The sequence below is a fragment of the Halyomorpha halys genome, unplaced genomic scaffold, assembly GCF_000696795.3.
Source record: "Halyomorpha halys isolate HHAL.00 unplaced genomic scaffold, Hhal_1.1 Scaffold798.1, whole genome shotgun sequence".
NCBI lineage: Eukaryota > Metazoa > Arthropoda > Insecta > Hemiptera > Pentatomidae > Halyomorpha > Halyomorpha halys.
The window spans coordinates 143,247-152,394 of NW_027107612.1; the positions used below are offsets into that span (position 1 = coordinate 143,247).

The 9,148-nt window shown below is 41.8% G+C and overlaps 1 protein-coding gene across 1 annotated transcript in view; it reads right to left on the minus strand.

The window, feature by feature from the left end:
- Positions 1-9,148, minus strand: part of LOC106686219 (uncharacterized) — a 36,947-nt gene that overhangs the window by 1,103 nt on the left and 26,696 nt on the right. The window contains exon 2 of the mRNA XM_014429398.2: positions 1,461-1,575. Coding sequence (XP_014284884.2) covers positions 1,461-1,575 — 115 coding nt within the window. The remainder of the gene's footprint in view (positions 1-1,460; positions 1,576-9,148) is intronic.

The following is a 9,148-nucleotide window of genomic DNA, read 5'->3' on the forward strand; positions in this document are numbered from 1 at the left end:
TTTTCGATTCATTTAATTAATTTAAGCAAAACCATAACTAATCATTTAAAGTTGGATTACAATAAAATATATAACGTTAAATTTTAATAATAAAATAAACAGTAAAATTTAAGATTTAACATAAGAATAGTCACTTGAAAGTTGCCCTGTGTTGTTCCATGTGCCTAATCAAAACTGAATAGTAGCTTGACATGAACAGTTCATTAGTTTCGTCAAAATGAAATTAATTTATAAAATTATTTATGCATGGGCGAGGAAAACTTTAAGAAACATTTTGACTGCTTCAATAAATACTTCGATGTCTAGTGACATGTTATGGTATGAAAAAATTTCTACTGAAAAATCAAGAGCAGCTTTTTAATCACAACTGTGTGGAGACATGTTTGAACATATACGTTACACTATGCCGGCAACAATTGAATTTTCTGAAACTAAACGTGTTGGAATTTTTTAGTTGCCGCAACTAAATTATCGCATGTTTGGGGTTACTCTGAATAAATAATGTGTTATATTTTTGATATTAAAAAGCTGCCCGTGTGCGGTTACCCTAACCAGAAATATAATTTATTTAGTACAGTTCACGGAATTTGGTGATGATTGGTCGTCTGGATCCTCCAGTTAATTCATCTTTATCTAATCCAAATATTTTACATTATAGTTTGAAAAAAGCGCTGTCATGCTCATAATGAAAACGAAAATGTTTCGCATCTGTAAAGGACAGTCGAAATAAAAAAAAAGTTTGGAAATTGTATCTTTTTAGATTCTTGGAAAATTATGCGAGACTTTCCTATAAATAGATCTTATATTAAGTAACTAAAATTAAGAAAATGTATTTAATTTTATTGTTAGATCTTTATAAGTAATAATTTATGCACACAAAGAGGGAAAAGGTATTTTTAAAAAGTTGTAGGAAATTAGTTTTCAATTTCTATAATATAGCTGATTCGGGTTTTATTTATTTTGTAATAATTTCTATTACTCTAATCTATCTTATCTTGATTCATAATCACTTCATCCCATTAATAGTTCCTAGAAGTAATTTAGAACTGAATAATTGAACTATCATAAGCCTATAGCCATCTATCCTAAATTCCTTAATACTATCACCGATTTAACCAAATATGATCAAATTTATTTAGTCTAACCATAAACCCCCACAGAATTAGCTAGTAATTTTAAAACGATACGAAACACTGGTCACTAAACAATATAAAATAAAAATATTAACTTATATGGAATCTACCTAATCCATCAAATTATTCCCTCTATATATGTATAATATCTGTATATAAAGAATCCCCTCTATATGTATTAAAAATACATAATTATATGAGAAATCTTAGTCCTAAAAAACATATTTTTATCAAAAAAGATTTAAGGAATGTTATCCGTTAATTTGGTCATATCACTTATTTTTCTCTCAGGACTATTTATGTATAAGTTATAAATAGTATACTTACTATACAGAATTTCATATCTTCAGAAAGCCTTGATTCGTATGATATGCCATCACTAGGAGCCTGCAAAATATATATGTAGCTGAAGGGATTCCTGGTAGTGGGGAGACCATTTAGACTGAGAACAATATTTAAGTTATAATTCAGAATTGCTAACATAGTAACCAATGTCTATTATCTAAAATAACCAGGTACAATTAGTGAGATACGGTTTAAGTAGAAATAAATAAAACTAGTAAGTATTATACAAAACGTAATTCTAAAAACAAAGTATACAAATTATAGTTAGTTTGTAATTTTAAAAAAAAATTAAAATATTTTAATTGATAATACAACCTTTAACATTACTATATAAAAATATTATCCACAATTGCTAGCAGTTAACCACCTCCGGGGGAAATTCAGCCACTACCAGAAGTCTCTTTTGCGCAATTCCATGCTAGAATGGATCAAGGTACGTACGGCAACCGCCCTGGACCTCAAGAAGGCGGTGTTGGACCTAGAAAAAATCATCGAAGAAATTGGATAATTAAATCATTTAAAAGGGGGGCTAATAGAAGCGAAGGTATCGGAGGATCTACTGGATAGCGAGGGTGAAAAATCAATTAAAGCAGCGGTAGTCTGCCAAGTAAAAAGAAGTATCCCAGATAAGATTCAGGCAGACGAAGAGATCCCCTGAAGGGTCATCAAAGAAAGACTAAATAAAGAATTCGAAGGAAGACGGTAGACCCCAGAGGAGGATATATTCATGATGATCAGAGAAACATGTCTAACCCTTGGACAGGAAAGAAAGAGAACAGAGATGGTTGGAGAGAGGGAAATAGTTACCAGGAAAATAGAGCGTCCCAAACGAGACCCAGAAACAATGGTCGGCGGGAGGACCGCAAGTGTCATAGGTGCGGAAAGGTTTGGCATCAATTGGTGCATTGGCGACTGCACGTTGGAGAACCATGGGCAGTTGCCATTCGGACCTTAATCCATTCTAGCGTCGTGGCATGAAAATGCGTTAAAGGTACTTCTTTAGGTAGTCGTTGAATCTCCTGTGGAGACGGGTTTCCTGCTGATAAAGTTTGATTGACTGCAGCTTGAGGTTGGTTGTTTTGGTTCATATTTTCATAGTTCAGAACTACTCTTCTTACTATTCCGTTACTGTCCATAATTCAAAGAGAACAACGAAAAATTCTTTTAGGCTGAAAATTACTCCGGTATCTAAAGTTTCCGGGTTTCGGCACCAGTTATCTTTTACTGAGTGAAACAAAAAATAACAGAAGAGAGAGGAATGTGAAATTAAACTCTTAAAGTACTCTCAAAGACTGATCTATTTGCGGAGCCTGTACAATCAGTCAGTTGTTCTAATCGATCAGCTGATATAGACCTGTCAGCTGACTGCCCAAAAATTCACCGGAGAGACCTTTTACTCATGTCTTTCCAGATTAGGAAACTTAACCAGTTCTAAATGAACCGTTCATCATTTTTTGGGATCTTTGACACTCTCTATCGTGACTAGATTATCATAATCACCCTCAATGGTCCCTCGCATCTTTGAGGCTCTTTACCCCTGTTAGAGCTGACTCTCCGATAAACTACCGTGCCTATATTGATTTTTCCTAAAATTGTCCCGGACGCCCTCATTATGTTTCACTACGCGTTTGGCCTTTTCTCTTGCAATTCTTTCACGCATCATGCCCACGTTTTTTTTAGTGCGATCCCTTTACCGACGATTTCTTCACCATTTATCGCCATATTTCTATAATCGCGTTTTCACCCTCGCAGTCCAACTAGAATTTCGAAGGGTGAGAACCCGTTACCGTGTGAACGCAGTGGTTGTAGGCCGCTATAGCTCGTATCATTGCCTCATCCGGCTCAAGCCCCTATCCAGCTGGAACAATCTCAAGTGATCTCTTATCACACTGTGGAGCCTCTCCAGGAGAGGGGGTATCTCTACTTTTTGGGTGTCCTGGGGGTGTTTAGATGCTATCTTACCTCCAATGCCTAAATTTCTTCCCTAAAATTGGTGTTATCGAACTCCCGCCCAGAGTCGGACGATATCCTTTCTGGGATTACATAAAAGAACCATAGCCGCAGCACTCTCAGCACGGCCTCTGCTGATCTCTTTCTGATCTGATACGCTATGGCGATTTTACTAGAGTGGTCGATCACTGTAACCCATTTATAACCTCTCCAGGTAAAGGTGTCGACTTCCAACTCTACGAGGGGTATGTTCGCGGTGGGTGTTTCTTCCTGCAGTGACTTAGGTGATTGTCCGTCATACTTAGTGCTGAGGCACACTCGCAAATCCCGATTTTTTCTTTGCAAACCACCACGATCAAGATCTTTCCATACTTGGTGAAATCCATCTTCATTAGGTCTGAAGTTGTGGCTTTTATATTATATTTCGCACCTAGTCATTCACGACCTCTTCAAGCTCCTCCATCTCCGGTGGCCTTCCCTCCGTTGAGCTGTCATCTCCGGATGATTCCTCATGGTTGGGATGTGTCGTTTGCGTTTCTTCCTCTCCTTCATGTACGGCTGTATCTTGAAAGAATGGACTTTCAAGATACTGCCGTACATCTCCTGACATATGCGGTTCTTCTATCTCTCATAATAATTTGGTGGTAACCGGCCTTCAAATCTAAAGTGCTAAAGATAGTAACCCGACCCAATCTATCCAGTCCCGGTATAGGGTATCTTTCGTCTACCGTGTTCTCATTAATACCCCGGTAATCTATCACCACCCCATATTTCTCTTCCTTATTCCCTAGTGTCCCCTTATTCCGCACTGTTCTTAAGGGGCTGTTGTACGGGGAGGTGCTGTCAACGAAGATGCCCTATTTTTTGAAGTTTTCTAATTCCTTTCGGATGGGTTGCCGTAACGCTTGTGGGTAATACCTTTCTTTCACGTATGTAATTTTATCTTGCATCAAGGGATCTGGTGCATTGTTTGTCTGGTCGCCCCCAGTAAATCTCCCTCTATGAAAAAAATATCTGCATACTCCCTTTCTATATCCTGTCTCCAATCCCTCCCCCACCTCTAGATCGCGCCTATTCTTTTCTTCGATTCCCTTCGGGGTTCACGACAACGGTACCGCCACTTTCCCAATTGAATTTCCCACAGGCCCTTGTGATTCTTAGCCCTCGCACTAGCCTTCCCTAATAGGTCGCAGCCTATAATTGCTCGATATTCGCGGAGTATTTTCTCCACAATATGAACGCAATGTCTTCCCCACGAACCACCATTCCCTAAATCTATGTCCGTCTCCCCTTCTACTTTACAGGGCCCACCTACCGTGATTAACTTAGAATGATATACCTGAACGCCTATCTAGAATTTTCTCTCTTCTCCACTCATCTTCCTTAGTGCTTCCTGGGGCAGGATGGTGTGGGAACTCCCTGTGTCCACCAGGCATCTCACGCCGCTCACCTCGATGATAGGCAGACCACTGCTCTCACCTTTGATGTGAAAGATCTGTAATGTGCGGTCGCCCCTCTTCAGACACCCTCCTCCACTTTCCTGCCTTGCTCTTCTTTCTTCGATTTGCCTTCTTCAATTACCACTTCTGCTGTTTTGGACGACTCCACTTCCTGTCCCCTCAAACTCTTCCCCTGAAACTCCTGAGGCCTCCATTGACTCATTTGACGAGCTAGGTTGTCTGGCTCGGGTCGTTTTGAGGTATTTTCTTGGCGTTCACCTCCATGGACTCCCTTTTGTCTGCCTCACAAAGATAGAGATGAGCACATGGAGATAAACGCTCAGCGGGTGCAGAAGGAGAAGCAATAGACGGAGGACAGAAGGATCTTCAAGCGAGTCTACGAAGGTTTCGGAGGTGTCGGAAACGGAGGGCGAAACCGAAGAACCAGGGAGCAGCGGAGGCTATAAACTCAGAAGGAGGACTGGAGGACGAAGAACCACATAGAGATCTGAGAAGGGTGCCGGCAGAGGGGCAACCGCACACTAGTGAATAATAGCATAAGGACCAACGCGGTGGTCTGCATATCATCGGAAGGGGTGGAGTAAGGTGTCTCATCAACACTAGCAGTTATCACACAATTGCCAGTCTAGAAGAACCAGAGAAGTTGCAAGAGGATGAAGGGACACTTCAGGTTCAGGTATGTCACTGTAAATTAGTCACCCAGGGTGGACCCTGTAGAGTAGAAGGGGAGGTAGAAATTAGGCTGAGTAAATGGGGAGCGAGAGAGGATACCCTTGTAGTACACGTGGTGAATAGCATGCCGCGGGAGTATCAGTTGATATTCGGGTGCGATTTGTTAGAGAAAGTGGGGGCTAGTCTGAGGCTGAATAGGGGTAAGTGGCGTGTCTCGATAGGGGGAACGAAATTTTGTTGTCATGGGGTCAAGAGGAGGGAGGAAGTGGGAATAGGGGCAATTTCGAATATGAAAGATTAGCGTCGCTCCATTCGATCGGACTTTTGGGACATTTTTTTTAGTGAGGGGGATATATTGGGTGCGACAGGTGAAAACATGCACGAGATACCACTCAAAACGGAAAGGGTCACGTTCGTGAAGGACAGAAGGTATCCGCAGGCGCTTCGCCATCATATCTATCATATCGAGAAGCTAGAGAAACTTAAAGAACAGGGAACCATTGGTCCATAGAGACCACTGTCCGCTTCAATGGATGGGGAAGCTCAAGGAGTCATCAGGCAGTTTACGCAGTGTAAGGAACTCCTCGGACAGTATAATATTAAAATAGTATAGAAGCCGGGAAAGGAGAATGTTGTCGCCGAATGGCTCTCGCGCGCAAGCGGGGACGTCAGGCGACGTCCAGCAGTTCTTGAGAGAATGGAGACCAGGGGAGGAAGAGAACCAGGACGTATCGGGGCAGGGTGAGAGAACCCCACCATCGGGGGATGGAAGCGCGGAAGGGGGCAGACCCGCGGAGATGAAGGAATCGGAGGAAATTATTAACGATAAACCCCGCCAGATCGTCTGGAAGACTAGTACACCGGGTCTAATGAAAATTGAGTATGGGCGATACGGTAAAAGCGAGATTGCAACAATTTGGTCAGTACCAAGGAGGTTATGCCAAGGAGGGACAAATATGCAGAGCTCTGAAAGACACATCTAAACCAGGGAGGAAATACCACATTTACTTGGGTAACGGGGTTATCTGGGGGCTTATCTTCGCTTGGGCAGGAACAAAATAATTTTTTGGGCCACAAAATTTCCAGGGAAGGAGTTAAACCTGACGCGGATAAAGTTGCAGCTATACGGAAGATGGCGGTTCCTAGGGAAGTGAAGGGAGTTCGGAGGTTGCTGGGAACTTTAAATTATTACCGCAGATTTGTGCCAGAAATGGCTGAGTACCTCGTCCCACTCAACAACCTTCTCAAAACAGGGAGAAAAGTGATCATCACACCGATGGTCGAAGACAATATAAGCGGTGCATGGAGAAGCTGCAACAAGAGCCTGTTCTTGCGTTCCCGGACTTCATTCGCCAATTCAATATCACTACGGACGCAAGTGAGTACGCGCTGGGAGCGGTGTTGTCTCAAGAGAGTGAAGGAGAAGATCGCCAAGTTGCGTACGCCAGTAGGCGCCTGACAGAGACGGAGGCCAGATATAATGCGCTGGAACGAGAGCTATTGGGAATAGTGTGAACTGTTGACCACTTTAAGCTTTATGTGTTCGAAAGAAAGTTTAAAGTACACACTGACCATAGGCCCCTGCAATGGGTGAGAAAGTTGAAGGGGTCTTCGGCCAGGATTACGCGTTGGAAGGAGTTATTGGGACAGTACAAATCACATATAAGCCTGGAAAAGAAAATGTGGTAGCTGATTGGTTATCTCCAGCAATAACAGTAAATGCAGTAGAAGAAGAGGCCGGGGAACCGTCCGGGAAATTCCTGCGGGAGTGGACACAGGGACAGGAGGAAGAACAGAATATGTTGGAGGAAGACGATAGGGAAGAATCTTCGTCTTACGAGAGCTCAGAGGAAGGAAGAGCAATAGATATGGAGGAACTTAAGGACATCATTAACGATAAGAGGCGGCAGATAATATGGAAGACAAGAACCACTGGATCAGTGAAAGTTGAGTGTAACAAGTATGTGAGGAGCATTATCACGACGATTTAGTCACAGCCAGGCGTGAAAAATGATCAGATCTGTAGAACCTTGAATAATGCCTCTAAGCCTGAAAAAAAGTGTCACCTGTACGTTGGGAATGAAACCATTTGGGAGAAGATCAAGCGGCTATGCCATGATGAACACGTAGGAATGGACAGGAGATTCGCCCGATGCAAGCTGATGGTGGAAACCCTTCAGGAAGACGAATGCCAGAGAGAGATGACTGTAGCATACCATCAGGGCAAAACAAATCGCCGAGGAATCTCGGAGACCCAGCAAGCATTGAAGAGAAGATACTTTTGGTGGGAGATGAAGAAGACTATAACAGAAGTTGTAGAAAACTGCGAAGTTTGTCAACGCACAAAGTATGACAGACATCCACCAAAAGGCCGACAAGAGGAGACACCTACCGCAGATGCACCGCTCAACGATCTACAGGTCGACACTTTCACATGGAGAGGATTTAAATGGATCACAATAATCGATCTCTTCAGTAAGGCGGCAACGGCGCACCGGGTGCAGGAAAAGTCGTTAGAAGCAGTGCTGGCAGCTCTCCGAATGTGGTTTCAATTTTATGGAGTTCCGGAGCGCATCTATTCAGATTCAGGCGGAGCATTCGACAATGCCATGATACGAAATGAAATAAAGGACATTGACGTAATATGGCATCTCAACACACCACGGCACCCTAAGAGTAGAGGAGGCATAGAGCGGCTTCATGGCACATGGAGTGACCATCTTCGACTATATCAGGTTGACCAGGGGCTGCAACCGGATGTGGCAATGCCTAAGGCGATTGCGGCATACAATCATTCCATACATATAGTTACGGGGTTTTCACCATTTGAGATCCTCTTTGGGCTTCGAGGACACAGGCGGGACTATAAGAGCGCGGCAGCAGACGGAGAGGAAATACACAACAACCATGTTGCTCGAAGTAAGTTATGGGAAAAGGCCCGGGGAACAATGGAAAAGAAAAAATCCAGGACGGCGATTGAATATAGAACGTTAGTGTCTAACAGGGGTAAAGAGATACTGCGATATGAGGGTCCATTCAGGGTGATAATTATAAGGGAACACAATATTGTAACAATAGAAAGTATTAGAGAACCCCAAAAAAGGAGAACTGACCATATTGAAGAATTAAAACTTCCGGCAATAACAATATGAAAACTGAAGTGTGCCCATGTTAGATTAGATTACAGAAAATTTAGTTATTTATTCTATTTATTGTTTCGTTTTTTGGTGTTTTAAGGTTTTTATTGATTTTTGTAAATATTGTATTTTTCATTCTCTGTTTTTGATGTTGTGAATATTTTCTATTTAATTCTAGCTTGTCCATTTACTGTATGAATTTTTTTTAAAAATTTTATTCTTAGGTTTAAATTATGTATTTAGGGGAACTTGTGAGCTTTTTCACTGATATGTATATAGTTTTTTTTTTATTTATTGTAAATAGTTTTTCTTTATTGTTTTCTATGTTATTGTATTATATAGTATTAGTTTACGAGGATTGTTCGTAAACTGGTGGGGGGGGGGAGTTACGGTATGAGTCGGCTGTTATTTTGATGTATATAAGTTAAGTATTGGCGAAAGCACAATGTCA